Source organism: Pogona vitticeps, chromosome 1, assembly GCF_051106095.1.
Source record: "Pogona vitticeps strain Pit_001003342236 chromosome 1, PviZW2.1, whole genome shotgun sequence".
NCBI classification, from domain to species: domain Eukaryota; kingdom Metazoa; phylum Chordata; class Lepidosauria; order Squamata; family Agamidae; genus Pogona; species Pogona vitticeps.
Genome location: NC_135783.1, coordinates 84,201,881 through 84,224,324, shown reverse-complemented (window position 1 = coordinate 84,224,324; position 22,444 = coordinate 84,201,881). Strand labels below are relative to the sequence as shown.

General features: G+C 39.8%; 1 protein-coding gene and 1 pseudogene across 7 annotated transcripts in view; both read left to right on the top strand.

The window, feature by feature from the left end:
* Nucleotides 1–22,105, top strand: part of AKAP7 (A-kinase anchoring protein 7) — an 84,835-nt gene extending 62,730 nt beyond the window's left edge. For 3 of the 7 annotated variants that reach the window (XR_013540624.1, XM_020790692.3, XM_020790690.3), the window contains one exon: nucleotides 19,491–22,105. Coding sequence is in view for 5 of the 7 variants with exons in the window: in XM_020790692.3 (XP_020646351.3) it covers nucleotides 19,491–19,696 (206 nt within the window). In the remaining 2 variants the exon portion in view is untranslated. Of the gene's footprint in view, nucleotides 1–19,339; nucleotides 19,380–19,490 lie in introns of all 7 variants that reach the window. The other 4 variants (XR_013540625.1, XM_020790691.3, XM_020790694.3 and 1 more) reach the window with 3 other exon arrangements.
* LOC140703434 (U1 spliceosomal RNA) lies at nucleotides 9,028–9,182 on the top strand (annotated as a pseudogene).
* Nucleotides 22,106–22,444: the final 339 nt, after the last annotated feature.

Here is a 22,444-nt window from a genome sequence, read left to right as displayed (position 1 = left end):
TGTTACTTTGGTTGACAAATACTTCTACATTCAGTATTGACTTTTAATTTGCCCCTGTTATATATAATAATATATAAACTGTCATCAGATATCAATAAGCTGGCATTGTTTGAAGAAACAGGTGTCATTAAATATTAAAAGACAATGCCCTTTTTCTGTTGTTTATTGATTCTACTGAAAGAGATACAACAGTATTTGACTAATATTTTAATGTCATTATAAAAAAGAAGAAAGGTTTATGACTTAGACTTTGTCTTGTAAACGAAGAGATTCATTGATATCGAGAGTGTCACCAGGTAGCAGCGGCAGATAAGTCTTTCCCTCCACATTTCTCATGCTACATCATGAATTAAGTAGATGGACAAAAGGCAATGATTTGAGAGTTACTAGTTTTCTGAATCTGGCCATAGATCTTAGTGTTATTTTATGCAAAGGCATAAGATAGGAGAGCCTATGGCCCTCTAAACCCGCTGTTCTCAATGAGGACCATATTGGCCCCCTTGGAGGCCCTGACACATTTGAAGGCGAGCACAGACTAGAACCAGTTCTTCACATGGCACCTTATAAGGTTCATTTTGTGACTTACACAATCCAGATTCAGCCTATATTTCTTTCATAATATGTTTATCGCCTTGGCCAAAAAAAGAAAAAGAATTGAGAATGACTGCTCTAAACCAAGTTGTTGGACTACGAATCCTGTCAGCTCTAGCTTTTGATCCTGCTGCAGGATGTAAGAGCAATTTAGTATAGGAAGGTTGTTGAATGCCCTCCTTTACAGTCTTTCTGGTAAAGATTTCTTATGTCTCTCTATCTGGAATGCTTAGGTATAGGTAATTATGTCCTTGTTCATAGAAAGCAACACCCATGGCCATGCTTTCCATCTCTTAATCCTATCATTTCCAAATTTTCTACCCGAAGATTTCTGGAGAACATGCTGGAATGCCTGCGTTTTCTTACAACCCATCTCCCAGCCGTTGGTAATCTGTTAGATGATTATAATGGAGCATTCTGTTTTTCAGTACAGTGGTACCTCGACTTACGACCATCATCTGTTCCAGAAGATGGACGTAACTTGAAATGGTCGTAAATCGAAGCACAATTTCCCATAGGAATGCATGGGAACACAACCCCCCAAATTAAAAAAAAAATAAAAACATGCAAGCCCCATAGGAACGCGCTGTAAAAAAACCCCACCCAAAAATAAACACAGCACCCAAAGGTGCTGGGATGGCAAAAAACAAAACAAAACCCCAAAATAAACATTGGAGCAAGTCCCACGCTAGGGCTGCCAAAAAAAATCACTAAAAATAAAAAAACAGAAACATAATCCCCCCCAGCCCAAACCCACCCTGCAAAGCCCACCCAGAACAGTTTTTAAAAAGCAAAAAGCAGTACCTTACATTAGCAGGCAGTCTGAAGCCTCCTCCAATAGCACTCACTCCCCGGCTGCAACCGAGCCACGACGAATTGCAGCCAGCAACGAGTGAGTGTGACTGGAGGAGGCTTTGGACTGCCTGCTAAGGTAAAGTACTGCTTTTTGCTTTTTAAAAACTGTTCTGGGTGGGCTTTGCAGGGTGGGTTTGGGCTGGGGGGTTATGTTTCTGTGCTTTGTTGTTTTTTGATTCCCCCCCGCCTCCTCTGGGGACGGGGCGTGGGGTGGCGGCATCCCAGCGCCAGGAGGCTGAGCCTGGCCTAGGGCTGCGGTGGCCGCTCCCTTCCTTTCAAATCAAGGGGGTACTGTAATGTCGACACTAAAAAAGTTCCCTGACTCCTGCTCTAACAGTTGGGGTGAAAGAGCTGCTGTACAAAGAAGCAGCCTCTTTGCCACCAACAGTTTTCCCTCCTTTTTCCCCTGCCTTTTTGTGTTCATAAGTGGAAGCTCCGGCCGCAAGGAGAAGCAAAATTTTGCGGCCGGAACTAGGCGTAAGTTGAAATGGTCGTAAGTAGGGATGTACGTAAGTCAAGGCACCACTGTATTTATTTCATTATAACAGGATTTTATGTTTTTTCTCAGCTTCAACTTAGTAGAAAGAAAGGAAAGAAATAAAAGTCAGATAAAATATATAGTTATATCTAACCAATGCAAACTAGATTGCCTCCTTTTGGGGATAGACCTTTGTTTTTAAAAGGCATATGACAGGCAAGAATGCAACAGTGTGGCGTTCCTATCAGAATATGTAGTGAAGAGAAAACCTGTGCCTGTTGTATCTGTGGCAGTCATGTAGCTTTTAAAGGTGCACAAAGATAGCCAGGGGGAAAAAAGGTGCCAAAGCAACCTGAGTCGTAACACTTCCTCAGCTCTAAAGTTAGTAGGACTATTTTTATCTAGCAACTATAAGCTGAGTCATAATGATTATGATTTTCTAAATCCCTATCCAGAGGAGGTGTAAAAAGCCTGCCTGTATGTGTTCGTTAAAACAGAACTCTTATTACCTAGTCCAGATGGCAAATGCAACTCTCTCTTCTCTTCAACTCTCCATGCTAAAGCGTTTTACATGAGGACAGGGAGGTGGAGCCTTGTTCGTTCATCACAGGCACATAGCTAGCTTTCTTCTCTCTTTCCCTCCCTGGTGTGTGTGTATGCGCGAGTGCTTTTCTCTCTCCTTCGGATTAGAATGAACAGTTTTGCTTCACACTCGAGATCGATCTCTAGTTTGCAGTCTGTGGTATCTGCTGAGAGCACAAGGAAGAAAATTAAATAGCAGATGCCATGGGCCAACTCTGCTGCTATCCTTTTGGGAGAGAGGAGGAGAAAATCAGTAAGTCTGGCTCTTTGTGTAGTGTCTGGAGTCTGGTGCAGCTGTTTTAGAGTATACTTTACAGCTAGAAAAAGACAGATTTATGTATTTAGGAGTAGTAGCCCTTCCCTGAATTAGATACTTAGCTTCAAACAGCCAAGTGCAGGTCAGTGGAAATTGAATGGCTTAATAAATAAATGTTTCTTTATATGCTTTTAATATTAGATTTCTTGGTGACTGAAACAAATTTTACTTGTTACTGATATCCCCTTTGCATTGAGGGTTGTTCTGCAAATTTATATTCTGAAAGGTTGCAACATTGCATTAGGGTGTGTGTTGAACTTATCAGATGTACAATATAGGATAGGGTGGGATTTTCATGCAGAAGAATCACATCCATTTGAAAGTGTTGCTTATTAGCTCAGTGTAACAGACATGGAGGTCTAAAATGTCTAATTTGTTTCTGTTGTAGTTTAAAGATGACAAACGGATTAACTAGTACTTTTGTTTTCTTAATGTATGGCATGTTTTCAAACAGAATAATTTAAAATTATTGCCATGCATGTTTCCATTTGTATTTCATATTTAGGACTTGGGTTGCACCAGATAATTTTAAAAAATGTGTTAACAAAATTAAATGCTTTAATTTGGAATGTTGAGATTAAAAAATAAAACCCTTTAGCACAATGTTTGTGCCAGTCTTGGTCCCGTAATAAAATATGTGTGGTTGACCTTTAGCTACTTAAAATGTTTTCATTCCTTTGTATCAGAAATTCAAGCCAGATGCCATCACATTGTTCCCAAATTCACTTTTGACATATTTATGCATTGAAACCCATTCTTCATCTGCTTGCATTTTTTTTCTCTAGTTCCTAGAGAAACTATTCCCAAATAGATGATGTTAACCTCACCGTTCTAAGGCTTGGAGTGAGCTCCACTGAACTCCATGGGATTTACTTATGAGTAAATGAGTATGGGTTGCTCTGTTGGCAGAGGAAAAAGGTATTAATAAATATAGTTTAGATTTTGTGGTAATCAACATCTTCTATTGGTTCTGTATTATTGTCAGTGCACAACAAAAAGAGTGCAATATGAATACAGAAGGGAATATAGCTCCAAATATTTTATATTCCATTTACATTTTTTCAACATGCCTGTAAGAAACCAGTTTATAGGTTTTCTTTGTAGAACAGTGGGAGATCAAGTAAGGTCCTTAGAAGTCCAGTCTGTAGGTACAGAATAAGTGCCAGGCTGAAGTTAGTATGGAGAAAAGGAAGCAAGATTAGAAAATACTGTTCAAGATGAGTTGCCAGGTTGAATGAACAAAACTGTGTTAGACTTAGCAGGTTTTTGAAATTAAGAAAGCAGATTAAGAAGACATTGTTGAATAACTCAGTAACCTAAGCATATAGAGGCAATGATTAGGAATAAATAAGGTGAATATTCATGGCTCAAACTATACAGTACTTGGCCAGTAAAGACATACTGGTCTGGGCGATAACAGCAGAACTAGTTGTTAGAGGATCATAAAAGAATAGGCATCAGCTTTGTTGTTGATGCTAATTACGTCCCCAGGAAGGGTAGCTGCCATGAAGATTGTATTGAATGGTGTGGTTACAAATAGAGTGATTTCACTTCAGAGAAAAAACAACACCAAACATCCTTTTCGACATGCATCATTTTCTGTTTTTCACAAGAGAAAGAGCAGCCAATGAACATAATAACTAGATGTTTTTCTACAAAAAAGGCATAATTTTGAGCTTTACGTTTATTGCATTTCTAAAAGAATGGGATACACAATCAGATTCTCTTTTGAGTCTTCTTCCTTGGCAGTCATTATAACTATCTAGATGGGCAATGAATAATAATGAATGTATTACAGAACATCAAACGTGTTTCACACAGATTAGAGTACTATTGGGAATAATTAAGTCAACTAAGTAAGTTTGGTAAGAGTTCATGGGCAGTCACATCTAGGCCATAAATTATATCCAGCCAAGATGCAAAGTAAATTCAAATACAAGATGTGGCCCTGATGACATGGAGGCAATCAGACTGAACTAATTTAAAATGCAAGATGCCTAGAGTGAATATTGTGCATCATAAAAAAATTAAGATCTTGCATATTGAAAAGTAGTGCATAAAGAAGATAAGTAGGGTAGAAGTGACAGCTAGTTTTGAAGTTTTGGGAAATTTTGATTTAGAGACAATTCAATTGTCTATACCATACCCACAGTGTAAAGAGATACAGTCCAGACACTGGGTCTGCACTTCATTGGGCAGGCCCATATTCAGTACACTAGAGCAAATGTTGATCAGACATAATCATAAGGATGGAAGCCAGCAGTTGATACTAAAACTTGAATGTGTTTACAGAAGAGCAGGATAAGAAGAGGTAACAGAAGACGTAGGGCACTAAGAAGTGCTGGAATGCATAGCCTCCCAGACTACAGGCAACTTATGGGTGGAGTACTCAAATGGTGGGCAAGGTGGTTTGCATATTCTTTCTACTTGCTTTAAGAGGTAACTTTTGGAAGTAAGGACAAGAGGTCAGAGAGCCAGAAGAGCTTAAGTCCTATTCCTGGTCAGCTGGAAAAGTGAAAAGTGAACCCTGACGTTAAACAAATTCTACAAAAACAAAAAACAAAGACACAAAATAAAACATGGTGGCTCCTTGAAGGCAAACTTTACTGATATTAAACATTTGAAATCTGACATTAAACAAGGTAATGAAAGACTGAGAATGAAATGTCACTGAAGGAGGAATTTTGGCATATTGCAATAGAAATGGATTGACCCAACTATGTGCCACTTGAAAAAAATTATGTGCAAATCAAACAAAGTGATCTAGATACTAGAATAGATTTCCCTGGGCACCTTTGTAATACACTACTCTTTATAAATGGTATCTTCCTGGCAGTTTTTTTCATCCCTCATGAGGTAGTTTTACAGTCAGTTATGATAGAATGGTCTTGTGTAGAAGACTGTTATGCCATTCCAGTTGCATGCTTGCTGTATATTCGTGATTGGTCCCCTAACTAGTTTGTTTTTATGTTTGAAATACTTTTAAATTGTGGAAACAGCACAAATCTGAATGAGTCATCACAAAACATAAAAATATGAACGAGAAACGAGTAAAGCAGCATCAAAGGGGCTGCATGTGGATGCATGGAAATAATACTAATCCAGTATTTGTAATTCAGGAATTGATCATCCATGTCTCCAAATATAAAAACCAGCAAGATGCATTTTTGATAACTGTAGAACTTCACAGGCTTTTGCACTTACTAGCTGCCACCAAATTTAAAGACTCAACTTTACCGAAAAAATATTTTACTTCCTTAAAGGAAATAACTGCATGCCACTGGATGTAGCATCATCAATGGCTATGGAACTCTCTCCCTTAGGAGATCAGGATGGCTCCTTCCCTGTTATCCTTCCGAAAGAAGCTAAAGACCCATCTCTTCAGGCAGGCTTTAAACAGTTATAGCTGAATCCCTGAACCTTATTTTAGCAGATAATTTTAATCTTTTTTATGTTTTCATGTTTTAATATTTTAATTGTATTTTAAATCATATATTGTTTAATTTATCTTTTAATATTTAATTTATTGTGTTTTTAAATTGTGTGAATTTTAATGTGAGCCGCTTTGGGCCCGTTGTTGGGAGAAATGCGGCATCATTATCATCTTCATCATAATGGGTAGCCATTATGGATCTCTGTTGGTTCTCTCCTGAAACCAACATTTGAAGGGATTCTATGTGCAGTTTTAAATAAGAGATTCTCCTGTAAGTTGGAATGCTACTGACAGTTTATGCTTCCCTAAAGTAAAACTTGTAAGTCTCGGCAGCAAATTGTCATTCACTAGCAAACTGCTGGCTGCATTCTGGGGCATGCTTTTGATCACGTGTTCAGGAACATACCTAGGAATGAAACCAGCATCTCATTAATGAGCAGAAATTTGCCACTGCAATTTACAAAGCAAACTAATGACAGATGTGTTTCCTGCCCTTTAAATATAGTTTAGAGGTTAAAATACTATTTAAATATGGATGTATATGTTATAAGCAAGAACAAAAATTGGAAGTAATTTATTAAAAGTAACACTGTTTCTCTACTTTTTTCTAAATAAAAAGAAAATATCATAATTTTTTTAAAAATACAAACTTTAGAGTATGAGGATTTGTTTTGCTTGTTATGGCAGAAGGATAACATTTGGACAAATTTAGGTAGTTGGCTATTTTTTATAGCCAGCTTAGTAAAAACAGTTGTAACAGCAGTACGTTAATACCCTGTTACACTAGTTTGCCCACAAGTAGTAAGGAGCATATTAGTTTTTTTAAAAAGGCATACAAATAATGTATTCCTTTTGGAAGTGATGATTCCAAACTTTGGGGTGGGGGGAATCTACTCTTTCCATACCACAACCTAAATACAAAAGAGGAAGAGCTGGTGTATAGATGGAAGAGAGGGTATGGTCTGGACATTCAAGATCATAATGTACCAATTACATAATCTGCCACACTTTGGAAGGATATTGCTAAGTTTTTCAATGGGAGAAATAAGTCCACCTTGAGTGCCATAGTCCTGAAAGGAGAGAAGGCTGTAACAGTTACCGTAATTTTTGCTCTATAAGACGCACCAGACCTTAAGACACACATAATTTTTAGAGGAGGAAAACAGGGAAAATATATTCTGAACCAAATAGTGTAATAAAATATTTAATAAACTATAACAGAATAACATTTGAACCATGTGAAGTGAACAGCAGTCAACAGTGGCATTAAGAACCATTACCACTGTCATTAACAAATGGAGAGACTTAAAGCTTTGTGTACTCTAGTTTATGTACCATAAATTTGTGTACCATAAATTTAATTCAAGTACATATAGACCATTATCAGCCAGTGATAGGACCTATACCACACTACCTATATTTTACATTTCCTTTCATCCACCTCCTCCCCATGCTTACAGAAATGTCTCAATGACAGATGAGATTGTTGTGCAACTCTGCCCATCTACAGCTCAAGCCTATATTAAGTTAGAAATGGTTTGTCTGATTTGGCACTGCATTGAGAGGTCCCTTTTAGTTGTGTGGAGGATAAATAGTGGAATTAAACTATTTTACAGCTGGTTTTCCTTATTTACTTTAGGTTATGCAAAAGAACAGCAACACAAAGCTTAACCCATTCACCAGCAGTAGCACATGCTCAGCATAAGACCAAATCTCGGGTTTCTGACATAACTGAACATTTATAGCATGCAAGGCACAACAGCCATGAACAATGTTCTTGACGAGCCAAAAAAACTGAATACAAACTACTGTATAGTAGCTGAAATCAGGTACTGTAATCCAGTTAGAAGTCACAAGGCCCAGTTAGTTTCCTTGCTGCAACACCCTTTGGAAATACATTCTCTATTAGATGCCCAGAACTAGTTGAAAAGTTTGCAAGTTGAATCCAAATTTCTCATAAGAATGCATTGAAAATTAATTAATGCATTCTTATGGGGGAAAAAGGTCAGAAACTTTTAAAAAATTAAAAGAAAGTCACTTACCAGGTACTGTAGACTGAGCCCAGCTCTTCACAGTGCCTTGGTAGACCCCAGAACAGTCAAAAAAGAGCCCCAAACAGCTAAAAGCCAGCAGGCAGCGGGCAACCATTTTGTGCTCTTCTCCACTCCTGCCCCCTCCCCTCTCCCCACCTAACAGCTGATCGGCGCTGGTCTGAAATGCTTCCCAGGCAAGCAGGTTTCAACTCAAATGGAGCACCTTTTCACCCAAGCACGGTTTAACCCAAAACAAGCAGCTTTTAAAGAAAAACGAGCAGATTTTTAAGGCAAGCATGAACATTTCTACACAAGCAGGTTTCAACTCAAACGGAGCACCTTTTCACCCAAGCATGGTTTAACCCAAAACAAGCAGCTTTTAAACTAAATTTTAATACCAGGCAGTCCCAGGTCTCTCTCCCAGCTCTCTAACTGCTTGTACTAGCAAGGAAGCAGACAAGCAGCGTCTTCACTAACTGAAAGTTTGAATTTCCCCACTTTCCCTGCCTTCCCCGCATATTAGGTATGCTAATATCTGTGCACTGGAGGATTGTGGGAGGAACATTCCAGCTCCTGATGGGGGTCTTGTGGGGCACCCCAAAACACTGAGTATGTCTCTTGGCCTCTTTCAGGACTGGGGCTGTGCAGCCCTGCTCTGATCAGGAGGTGCAGCCGGGGTGTCACCATGCCTTTGGGGGATAGGGCACAGAAAGGGGAAGAATTTTCAGGGGCCATTCTAACTCATACCTGGCAGGGGAGATACCATTATTGTAAAAGTGGTTTTCCCAGGGTAAGGTTAATCTATTGCACTTTGGATGTGCTGACCCCTGTGATTTCCATAAATGTGGGAAAATCAACTGCTTAAGTGGGGGACTGTGTTTATGGTTTCCCCTGGTCTTTCTAGAATCACTCTTTCCCCTTTGGTCCTTGGCTGTTTTCACTGGCTGCTGCCGTTGGCCTTGCTGGTTTTCCAGGTAGGCTGCAGGAAGCAGATCCTGGAAAGCTAGCAGTGCAGAATGGTGAGGTCCAAACAGCAAGCAGTCTCTGGTGCTGGTTCAGAGGCCTCCCAGCATGGCAGTGGGAGGCTTCTGGGTGGTGGTGGCTGAACCCTTTTTTTTACTGTATTTACTCCATAAGACGCACATACTTTCTGCCCCGCTATTGGGGGGGGGAGTGTGTTTTATGGAGCGAAAAATACGGTACTTCAAAATGCATGGGAGGATATCAGGAGACAGGTATTTACCCTGTTCCCTGAAAATAAGCCCTAATATGATTTTTCAGGATGCTTGTAAAATAAGCTCCAGTTAAGTGAAACCCTGCCGTCCACCATTGTGCAGTAAGCAGAAGAAGATGACATGATTGTATTTAAATAAAGGTAGATTATACATGAAAAAAATAAAACATCCCCTGAAAATAAGCCCTAATGCATTTTTGGAGCAAAAATTAATATAAGACCCTGTCTTATTTTTGGGGGAACACAGTAGTTGTCTCATGTGCTCCCAGAGGCATCTGGTGGGGCCACTGTGAGATACAGGAAGCTGAACTTGGGCCCCTGGCCTGATCCAGCAGGGCTCTTATGTTCTTATGTTAACTGTGTGATCAGATGACCCACTTCAGTCAGCTAGCTAGCCCACAGGGAGAGGAGCATTTGAATGATAATGCTAATTTATGTATATGATAAGTAGACTTGTATAATTATCCTGACATTGTTTATGTATGTTAGAAAAGGCTTGAATTTATTCTAGAAATTGGATGAAAGAAAAAAATGCACAGGAAAAATGTCAGCTAGATTCTACAGTAGTACAGTGGTGCCTTGCTTGACGATGTTAATTCGTTCCAGCGAAATCGCTGTAGAGGAAAAACATCGTAACGCGAAATAACAAAGCCCATTGAAATGCATTGAAACCCGTTCAATGCGTTCCAATGGGCTGAAAACTCACCATCCAGCGAAGATCATCCATAGGGGCGGCCATTTTTGGGTGCCTGTATAGCGAAAAATGACTTCTAAAAACAGCGGGGAGCCATTTTGTACACCTGGCGGCCATTTTGAAATGACAATCAGCTGTTTTTAGATCGTCATAATGCGAAAATCGGTTCCTGAGGTTCCATCGTGAAGTGGATTTTTCCCATTTAAACCATCATTTTGCGATCACAAAAACCTAATTGTCATGCAATTTCCTCATTAAGTGAGGCAATCGTTAAGCGAGGAACCACTGTATAACTTATTTTAAAATGTGATATGAAAACTCACGAAGCTTACATTAAAATGCATCATTCTCTGGTTCACATGCACACTACTTCTTGTTGCTCAAAATTCCTCTTTTTGGAACTTTCAGTGTAGCTGCCTCTTTGAGCTGGGACATTTGGGAATACACTTCACTGTGTTCTGCCTGGGTTTTTGTAGGTATAATTGCATATATTTACTCCATCTATATGTTTGAGTTTCAGATATCTGAATTATACACCCTCAAGAAGGCCCTCCCCAGAAAAGTCTCCCCTGGCACCTAGAGACATCAACATCACAAAGATGTTTCTACAGATTCTCCTTTACAATCCCCCCAAGTTTGGTGAAATTGGGTTTCAGACATCCACGTTATACACCCACAAAGTGGATCCCCCAGGAAAGTGCCCTGGCTTGATGCCTCTAGGTCCCTGCAGGCCTGTTTTATAGCCAAACTAGTCAACAAATCAAAAATCCCCCCAAAATTGTTGATTCATATTCATTGGAGGCATTGATTCATACAAGTACAAACTGACAAATTGGGGGGGGGGTGTTGAACGAATTTGGTGATTTGTTCTTTAATTCATGCCCATCTCTAGTTCAAATCCAGAGCAGACCATGAAGAAGCCTAGAAAATTTTCTTCAGACTAGGTAACTAGGCAGGATGATTGTAGCTTCATTATACATTTGCGCAGTGTTAGTTCACAGAGGCCAGATTGGCTTCAACTCTTTAAGAAAATGAGTAGCAACAGTAAAAACTCCAAGAAAACTTCAGCTTCATGATGGGAAAGAAATACAAAATAGAAATACAATAATAATTAGAAATAATTATGTACTACCAAGTTGAATTTTCAGCACTTTCTAGTTATAAAGTAGTTAGAACTGGTTTACCAGTCCCTGCTTCTGATGATGCTCTGGGATTGTGAAACATACCCAAGGCCACAGAGTTGATAGGACAGAGAGCACTATCTGCCAAACATGCTTGGCTGACCTTTCTCTCTGGTAACTCATTGAGAATTTGTACTGCCCGCTGGGTCAGCACTTAGGTACTCCAGCTCACTAAGCTAGACCAGTGGTTCTTAACCTTGGGTTACTCAGGTGTTTTTGAACTGCAATTCCCAGAAACCCAGCCAGCACAGGAGAGGCTTCAAGCTTCCCGATCCACCCCCCAGCCTGTCTCCGATGCGGGTAGCCTCCCCGCGCCGCCTACCCAGGCCGTTCTCGGACATCTAGGTGTCCGAGAACGGCCGGGCTAGGCAGCGCAAGGAGGCTTTAAGCGGCGGGGACAGGCTGGGGGGTGGATCGGGAAGCTTGAAGCCTACCCGCGCTGCTTACCCAGGCCGTTCTCGGACTTCCAGGCGTCCGAGAACGGCCGGGGTAGGTGGCGCGGGGAGGCTACTGGCATCGGGGACAGGGTGGGGGTGGATCGGGAAGGCTTGAAGCCTACCCGCGCCGCTTACCCAGGCCGTTCTCGGGCTTCTGGAAGTCTGAGAACGGCCTGGGTAAGTGGCGCGGGTAGGCTTCAAGCTTCCCGATCCACCCCCACCCTGTCCCCGATGCTTGAAGCCTCCCCGCGCCACTTTCCCCAGCCGTTCTCGGACTTCCAGGCGTCCGAGAACAGCCGGGGTAGGCGGCGTGAGGAGGCTGCCGGCGGCGGGGACAGGGTGGGGGGGTGTCCGCAAGGCTTCCAGGCAAAGGCCTGGAAGCCTTCGACACCCCCGTACCCTTCCCCCGCCACCGCTGAGAGCCTTCCGAGCTCTCAAAGGGCTTTCTCCAAAATCTGAGGGGGCCCTTTGAGAGCTCGGAAGGGAATTGTCGGCAGGGGACGGTGGCTTCGGGGTCCTTCCGAGGCCGCAGCCCACTGCCGACATTTTCCCCCAGCTGAGCGGCAGGGCTTCAAAGCTCCTGCCGCTCAGCTGGGGGAAAATGGTGCCTATGGGGAAAAATCGCAAAGCGATTTTTCCCCATAGGCAAGATCGTTGTGCGATCGCAAAAGCGATGGCAAAAAAGCCATCGCTATGCGATTTTTTCGTTAAACGGGGCGCTCGTTAAGCGAGGCACCACTCTACACAAATCTACAGTGCTCTGCTATATTCACTGCTGCTTATCCCCACCTGAAAGTGATTTCACGGAGCTGAAAAGGAGAAGATAAAGAAAATGGCAAATGAGATTAGAGAGTGGTGTATTTTCATTACAAAGAAAGCTTAACATTCTGGACCATTGAAGTTAGAAAATTATTAAGTGGAGTCATAATAACTACACAGTTATTTGTGGTGTGGAAAGATTAAGTAAAGCAAAAATACTCTCTTAAAACATTGTTAGAATTTGGAAAACTGATTGGTAGTAAGTTCAACATTTTCATAGAGAAGGACTTTGTGCTATAAGAAGCTTTAAAAAATAATTAGACAAATCAGATGAGATATGTCGATATTTGTGAAACACAACAGTTAGCAATGGATCTTGTAATAGATCAGTATGGATTTTGGCGCAGTGATTAAACTGCAGTCATATTGCTGCTCATGTCCTGAGTTCAATCTGGAAAGGTTTAGGTAGCTGGCTCAAGGTTGATTCAGTTTTCCATCATTCCAAGGTTAGTAAAATGAGTACCCAGCTTGCTGTTGTTGTGTGCAGAATTACATTGTAAAGTGTTCTAAGAGTGCTGTAGCACTATGGGGTGGTATATAAGTTGAAACAACAACAATAACAACACAGAGAAAGGAGAGAGTAGAAACATGACAGACTTCGTCATGCTATGTTGTGAGCCTCTGTGGGCATCTTTCTGGACATTTTTGAAAAGTTACCATTGCATCAGAATGGCTTTTGAACCTAACGATGAAAGGGGAAAAAAATAAATGTTAAAACTTGAGAGATACAATACTTGATGTGTTTTTAACACATCCACTTGCAAACCATGCCTTGAGAGCCCCCTGGACTGCAAGGAGAACAAACCTATCCGTTTTCAAGGAAATCACCCCTGAGTGCTCACTGGAAGGACAGATCCTGAAGCTGAGGCTCCAGTACTTTGGCCATCACATGAGAAGAGAAGACTCCCTGGAAAAGACCCTGATGTTGGGAAAGTGAGGGCAAGAGGAGAAGAGGACGACAGAGGATGAGATGGTTGGACAGTGTCATGGAAGCTACCAACATGAATTTGACCCAACTCCGGGAGGCAGTGGGAGACAGGAGGGCCTGGTGTGCTCTAGTCCATGGGGTCATGAAGAGTTGGCCACGACTTAACGACTAAACAACAAAAATCCAGGTAATTGTTAGTTACTCGGAAATGTTTGCAGGCAAACATTACTCTGTGCCAAATGGTTTGTACAAATGTTTAGGTTAATGCTAGGTTTTTTTTAATTGCCAAAGGAGACATATTGGCCTTGTTTCCACAACACAATAGGCAAGGGAATTGGGGCTGGTACATGCTGCCCAATTATTCCAATTTGCAATGGGGTGTCTAAATATATTGTCTGAATAAAAGCATTTCATCTCTCCTGCTTGTTTTCTCTCCTAACAACTAGATAAAGAAGCCAAGGTTTGTTTTCTTTATTTGTTTCTCTGCAGAGAGATGAACAAACCAAAGAAGCAAAGTGCTAGCATTCAGACTACAATAGGATGAATTAATCGAATGATACGAGAGGGTATGAGCACAAGCACAGCTGTCATGCATGACAAGCCAGGGTCCCTGCAGCTTCCTGGATTGTCATGTCATCACACCCCACCCATTATCAAAGAAGTGAAATATGGCAATGTCATGTGTGCTCATACAGGGCTATAAAACAGAAGAAAAAGAAAGCCTCAAGGATAAAAACAGAACTAACCCAGGTTTTACAGTAAATAGAATTCTTGTTATCTTACTGTGCTGTTTTTTCTCTTACTACTTACTTAGTTTTATGATTTACACAGCATTAGAAAGGCATGGTTTGCAAGTGGATGTGTTAAAAACATCAACTATTGTATCTCTCAATAGTTAATGTGTTTTTAACAATAAATGTTAAAACAATAAAAGTTTTAACATTTATTTTTTTCTCTTTCATCCTTAGGTTCACAAAGCCATTCTGATGCAATTCAGATATAAGAGGAAAGCAGGTTGTTTGTATATATATATTCTGTTTTTTTTTAGTTGATCTTGTGTTTAGTGAAATAGATTTCCCTCTGTGAGAATTGCTGGTTTTTTCTGTCATAGCATTCCTTCCTTCCTTCCTTCCTTCCTTCCTTCCTTCCTTCCTTCCTTCCTGTTTTTCATGATAGTCAGGGTCAGAGCAGGAACTGTCCTGCCTTCCAGCAGTGTATGAAATCTTATAATGAGTAAAGGTGTAATGTGCTTTTCTTGGATAGTGCTTATGATATCACTACTGAGGAATGACACAATTTAACTCCTCTCACATTTGTGCCATTGTTCAGAGTGCTCTACCATAGAAGTGCCCTGTGGCAAATATGAAACAAAACTGGTATCTCCCTTCATTTGGTCTTTTCTGATTGTTGTTTGAATACTTTTTGCTTCCAGCTTCCAGTGTTGTCGAAGCTCTTTTTCTTGTGTGGAAAAGGATGATATTTTCTTTTAGTATGGCTTGGAACTAGTTCAGGTGCCAATCTATACTAAACAAATTTAACTGTTTGTGTTTCCATCAGTGTACATTTGTCTTCATTCAGTGTCCAGTTTAACACAGCATGGTTAAATAGGATCTTGCCAATTAACAGATGCTGTTCTGTCAATAGGCAGGCATAGTTGGTATTTACCTATGTTTTCAAAATTGCCTCTGTGGGGGCAGGGTAGAAAAAGATCCGAATTTTTGCCCATACTATCATCAAAATTATGTGTCTTTCCCTTTTCATTATATTTCTCCCTTTGATTTTAGAAAATGGTTAAATGAGCCAGTCTTAGTTTTAAAAGAGAAGGATGCATATAACCTTTTTCCAAGTTCACTGAAATGTTGTTTAGGTGTGCCGATGTGCCGGTATCTCTTTCTATGAATAGCAATGTGCTAGGAGTAAGTGCAGTGCTGCATTTTGGATGAGATAAAGATGTAGTTTTACCCCTTCCTAGTTTGCATACATTTTGAGACTTTGCATTAAGAAGCAACATTAAAGTTTTCAACATGTTGAGAATAATAAGGGGACTAATTTTGAAGTGGATCAAAGGAGTGGAAGAAGAGTTTGATGAAGCAATGTGCAAACATGTGATTGTACAGTGGTGCCTCAGCTTATGAACATCCCTAATTATGACCATTTCGAGTTATGACCAGCTCCAGCCGCAAAATTTTGCTTCAACTTGCGACTGGAGCTTCCACTTATGAACAGAAAAAGGCAGGAAATTCAAATTGCTAACTGTAGGTGGCAACGAGGCTGCTTCTTTGTAGCTCTTTCACCCCAGCAGTTAGAGAGTGTGTGTCGGCGGCAGCAGCTTGGGACTGCCTCCTTCTGCTTCTGAGTGAGCATGTTTGCGTGTTTGCAGGGAGGCTTCGGGCTGCCTTGTAAGGTAAGGTGCTGTTTTCTGCTTTTTAAAAACTGTTCTGAGTGTTTTTGCAGTGTGGTTTTAAACTGAAGGGGGATGTTTCTGTGCTGTGATGGGTCTTGGGGGTTTGTTTGCTGGTATTCCCCCCATTCTCAATGGGTCTTGGGGATTTTGTTGCTTTTTGGAGTGTTTTTTTCCATTTCCAATGGGTCTTGGGGTTTGTTTTTGTTGTTTTTTGGTTCTCCCCCCATTTCTGATGGGTCTTGGGGGGTTTGTTTGTTTCTTGGCTCCCCCCATTTCCAATGGGTCTTGGGGGTTGGTTGCTTTTTGGGGGGTTTCCCATTTCCAATGGGTCCTGCATGCTTCCCTTGCTTTTTCCTTTGTTGTGTTTGCATTTCCGACCTGCCCCCTTTGTTCTCTGTGCATTTCTGATCTGTTCCATTTGTTTTCTGTGCATTTCCAATGGGTCTTGCACGCTTGATTGCTTTTCTCCCACCCCTTCGGCCAGAAGGGATTAATCACATTTCCAAGGATTCTTGCAGTATTTTTTGGGTGTGTGTGTGATTTTTTTTCTTCGGCCGGTACGGATTAATTGCATTTCAGTGCATTCCTATGGGAAATTGTGTTTTGACTTACGACCATTTCGAGTTACGTCCATCTTCTGGAACAGATTATGATTGTAAGTGGAGGCACCACTGTAATTCCAAACTATCTGATTTCTGTTGCTGGATATGAGCCAGTACAAAACATTATTATAGTGATTCTGTTTACTGAAATGTTTCTCCTGTAGGCTGAGATTGATAGCTCCACCACAAAGTGTGAATCTCTCACTTTCTCATGAGAATAACTCTCCCACCCAAAAAGTAAAATTGTAAATATTTTTATATCCTATTGAAAATATTTTCCCACAAAGATGCTCCCATATGATGTCCACCTCAGTTAAGATGCTCTTGAAATATTCTTTTTTTCTTTTGCACTCTCCCCCTGAAAACCCTCTCAGTTTTCTCGTTTACATTTCATCAGATTTCCTTCAATACTAAGCCTCTATTCCTTTGTCCCCAAATTATGCAAGCGGGCCTGGCCCCTTCACTGGGAATTTTCAAGCAATTGTTAAAAACATGATTTCCACAGTTTTCAACAGGACTTCCCGGACCTTACAACACCTTAATGTAGTGATTGGTCTTAACATTTACATTATTAGTCCTGCTATTCTGCTTTTGTATTATTTTAATTATTATTTCTTAAAATGTTGTTTGTGCTTATTTTGGTTGGTGTGGTAGTGCTGCGGGTTAAACCACTGAACCCTCTGCTACAAGGTCAGGAGACCTGCAGTCATAAAATCGAATCCACATGACGGAGTGAGCCGTCACTTGTCCTGGCCCCTGCCAACCTAGCAGTTCAAAAGCATGCAAAAATGCAAGTAGATAAATAGGTACCACCTCAGTGGGAAGGTAAACGGCGTTCCGTGTCTAGTCACGCTGGCCACGTGACCACGGAGGATTGTCTGCGGACAAACGCTAGCTCTACGGCTTGGAAACGGAGATGAGCACCGCTGCCTAGAGTTGGACAAGACTGGACAAATTGTCAATGGGAACCTTTACCTTTATTTTGATTTTATAACTATTATATTTATTGTTTTGATTTGTTCATGTTTAATATGTAAAAAGCCCAGAGTGGCCTGGCAGCCAGATGGGTGTTATAGAAGTCAAATAAATAAATAACAAAATAAATAGAATTAAAGTATCTGCCCAACCTCTGTTCCATCAATATTGTTTAATTTTTGTGGGATGTGTAGCTGGAAAGAAACTGTTAGTGTATTTGTGAACTCCATTTGAGGTGAAAGAAAAAGTAGAGATAGGCTTAGGCATATATAAAAAAAGAATGCCATGAATAAAGTGGATGAGTACAATAGAGCACTATGTTGGTTCATTGTTGGGGGAGATTTCCAAACGGTGTCAGGGGAAAAGATGGTGAATTTGATTAGTATCAGAAGAATATGGTAAATTAGGATGTAGTAATGTTAGTGAAATAAAACTTGGAGTTTTCAAGGTGTGGTCAGAGTGCACAAGATATTTCCAAGGTAAGTTCATAAAAATAATGTGAAAATTGTCCTGATGTATTCCTAATGAAAGAAACAAGAAAAAGGAAAGTGATAAAAAATGGAGCTGACTTCTAAAGATTTTTCCTTGATGCAAAAATATAGCAGAGCTTACTGCTTCAAGATGAATCATAAAAATGTTTCAACAGCAGTGTTCTTGATCAATATGTTGCGATGATAAAAGCTAAATTTGTAACTACAAATGTGTTGTATTGTGTAACTTATGGTGCATGTAATTATGTCATAAGGAGAAAGACTCACTCAGCTTTTCATACAGTGACATAGACAGCAGGAGCCCAGCTCCAGACATTTTTGTTTCCTGAGGTAGAATAGAAAACTATCTTGTCCTCTGTCATCCAACTATCTTGTCCTCTGTCGTTCCCCCTTTCCTCTTGCCTTCACGCTTTCCCAACATCAGGGTCTTTTCCGGGGAGTCTTCTCTTCTCATGAGATGGCCATAGTATTGGAGCCTCAGCTTCAGGATCTGAAGAATAAGGTTTGAACGCCCACTCATCCATTGAAACTCATTGGGGGAGTGGAACTGGTAAACTACTCAAGTATCTAACTTACCTTGAAAGCCCTATTAAACCCCTTGAGTCGGTTCCAACTTGATAGAACAGAACATGCACATATTAAAGGGAAAACCACTGTGCTCAGTAGATTTTCAGTCTCTAAATGCATACGTTTGTTAAAAAAATTAATACACTCATTTCTTTTTATAGAAATTTTACTGATCAGTTTTAGTTGTGGTTTAATCATTTTTATGTTTCAGTTTTATATCTGTTTTATCTGAATGTTATTAGCCATTTTGAATGCCATAGTTTACAAAAAGATTGAGTATAATAAATAAATAGATGACATTAGAGCTATTTGAGGGATTTTAACATGGATTTCAATTTATACATTCATTGAACAACTACAGTTACGTTTTGAAATAAAGAATTCTGCTCCTATTTGACATCAATAGTAAATTGTGACCCTTTCCCCAAAGTGCTTATTAAGCTTTTGTCTTGCTTCTTATGTGATGCTTCCATCTTCTTTAGCAGTATTATAAAATCTCTCTGTACACCAGGATGTATAGTATAAACTTAGGATAACTGACAAAGAATAAACTGCGACATTGGTAGCAGTTCAAATGGAAAAAGTGCACTGCAATATAGGCCAACAGAACAGCCATAATTGACGGAGAGCTAAAGGGCAGCAAATTTAAGGAAAGAAATCTGTTGCAAGTTATAGCCAAGGAGCAGACAATTAACTAGCTCTCCTGCTTCCTTTTGAAGGGACTGCAAAGAATCTGCAGTGACACATAGATGGTCTCAGGTGAGCATGTAGACTAAGTAGGATTGAGGAGCTGTTCCCAGAAGGTGTGTATTGCATGCCGTTTTGCCCACCTGCACAGCTTGACTCATTTTTGTCTGTTGTGGTATGTAGGTGAAAAAAGAGGGGCAGAGCCTGATGATGCAGAATTGCTGAACCTCAGTAAAAAGCTGGTGGAGAATGCAGTCCTCAAGGCGGTGCAACAATATCTTGAAGAAACACAGAACAAAAATAAACAGAATGATCGTGGAAGCCCCATGAAAACAGAGGAGGAGGCTATTGGCAATAGCCAGGGAAATGAGAATGACAGTAGAAAATGAGGGTCAGGGAGCCATGGCTCTCCCATCAGTATCAAATGTTTCTGCTCCTGGGCCAGGTCTTGCAAACTGCTCTGTCTGATCTGAATTGTAATCGTAATTGTCAGTTCTGTATCAGATGCCTTTTCTGGATTGGTCTATGCTGGTTCCAGAGCTTAATGATACATATGTCAATGATGCAGTGAATAAAACATGCTACTGAATGCTGGCAGAAAAGGCCACCAATCGCAGACAGAGAGAGGAGGACAAGCAGGCTGGATAGCTGGCTAGTGATGTGTCAGCAGCTTCCTTTTGTGCTGAAGTGCAGAAGAACCTCTCCGTTGTGTGTTCTGTGGGCCCTGTGGATGCAAAACAAATGGCGAAGGAAGATGGGCTAGCCAGAGCTAAAACAGTGCCATTAACTCTTATTTTTCCTGGAATCTGACAACTCTTTACTTGAAAAGAATTTGAGACAACATTTTGTTGCACTGAAGACAAAAAGGGCCAGTGCTCTGATGTGACACTAATTTTAATCACTGTTACTGTTACCTACTGTATTTATGAATGGAAATTGTTCATGAATATTATATCATTATGCTTCATTTCTATGTAACATTAATGCACATAAATTATATTTTTGGCTGAACTATTGCTTTTCTATTTTTTAATAAAATGACATGGGCAAAATTATTTGTTTTGGGGAAGATAACATCTCTTTTCATTATTGATTTCCTTAATAATCTAGACAGCAGTTATATTATATGCAAAACTGTATTGTATTGTTGTTTTTTCCTTTAGGAAAGAGCCATGAAGCAGATGTAATAAAAGAAGCTTTACAGAAAGAACTGTTGGCCCTGTTGTCCAAATTGAATAAGATAAAGGCAATTCTAGCAAGTCCAGAGATTCGGAGGACAATACACAAGGAACTGCTTATAAAGGGACTTGTCAGTGGCAGCATCTGGGAAAGTACTTTGGATTCTGCATCTCTAGCCTCTTATTTGTAAATTATTGGAGTGTGAAACTTTGTCTTCATCTATCTAATTAAGCATTTTAAAATCATATTTGTACTGTTTTTACTGGGAGGGAAGGTGGGTCACTATCAAAATGTTTGAAAGTAATTTAAAAAATAGGTTATATGCTACATCAACACTCCTTCCTGGAACTGTTTGTGGAGAGGGGAACTTACTTGATTCTACTTTTTCTTTTGTCAAGAGAGCACTCTGTTCTGAACTTTATGTTCCTTTGCTGTACATTACTGGCTACCAGGTTCTAATAATTTGTTCTAGAATATCTAATTTCTCTGGGAACTCTTATGGTTTTTACATGCATAGTTCCAGCCTGTGCATTTATTACTAACATAACATATCAAAGTTCCCTGCAGTTATAGTATAACGTTTTATGACATCTGGGGTGTGCAGAAAGCAATATGGGTGTGGCAAGAGGAAGAGATAAATCATGTGTGGAATTAATGCATGTCACATATCCTATTCATGAGTTATTCCACTGCATTGATTACACTATTCATGCCGCTATCCTGCCACTAGTATACCTTGCAAATTGCAGGGAAGATTCGTGTTGGTTAAGTGTAAGTACTATGAGATTTGAGGTTATCTCTAAATCAACATGGTGCAGACCTGAAAAATATCTCAGCACAAATTAGCTCTAAGTAACTACTTCAGCATTATACTGATTCCAAGTGACCACTCAAATGTGTTCTTTCAGTGAAATCTGTAAGAATTAAAACAGTGTTTAACAGTGACCAGAAATGCCTTCTTCATATACATGCCCTTAAGTTCTGACCCATGACTCATTGTTCTATAGTATATTGTTTATATAGTTGTAATGTTGTAAAGAAACCAAATGATTTTTCTGAAATTATTTTTAACTGTGCAGCAAAAAAGCTTTTTATATTATTCTGTCTTTTCTCTAGATACTATGGCATTTTGTTTTGGCAATCTTTACTTTTTAACAAACTACAATTTAAAATCATATGTATAAATGCCAGTATTTGATGTCTGCTAATGTTTACATGGAAAACAAAATTGTTTAAAAATTTCTCAGTATTTATTGCAGAATCACAGAACACAAGAATCTTTATCTAATCGTTTCTAAAGGTGTGCTTGTTTTTTAATCTCTTATTTCTTTTGCTTTTTCATTTATATCAGTCCTATGACTTTGATAAGATCCAGAGCTGCAAAAAAAAATTGCATTGGATTTCTTAATTACTTTTGAACATTGCGAATGGTGTGTAAATGTTACATTTATCGACTAAGAACATGGAGGCATATTCTAGCAAAATTATGTAAACCACGTTTGTATGCACAGAGGTCTATTCCTAATTTATTTATGGAAATTTATTTATATTTTATCCTGATGACCATAATCAGCAAGGAAGATTTTCACAATTTATTAAATTTCTGGATTAATACTGTGTGTCTTCAGCCAGTGACCAGTGATTTTTTTGTTCTACCTGCACAACCAAGGAGACAGCAAATCTCTTTTGATTACTTAATGACTCCTTTGACTTCTTTGGTGCTCTTATGACTATGGATTATTGTTGCTGTCTTTTGTAAATTATCATATAATAATATAATTGAAATAGACCTATAAGGCCATTGAGTCCAATCTCCTGTTTGATGTAGGAATCCAAATCAAAGTATATCTGGCAGATGATTGTCTAGTTTTTTCTTGAGTGCCTCCAGTATTGGAATGCTCATCACCTCCTGACGTAATTAGTATCTTTATCACACTGCTCTAACAATTCCTCATTTT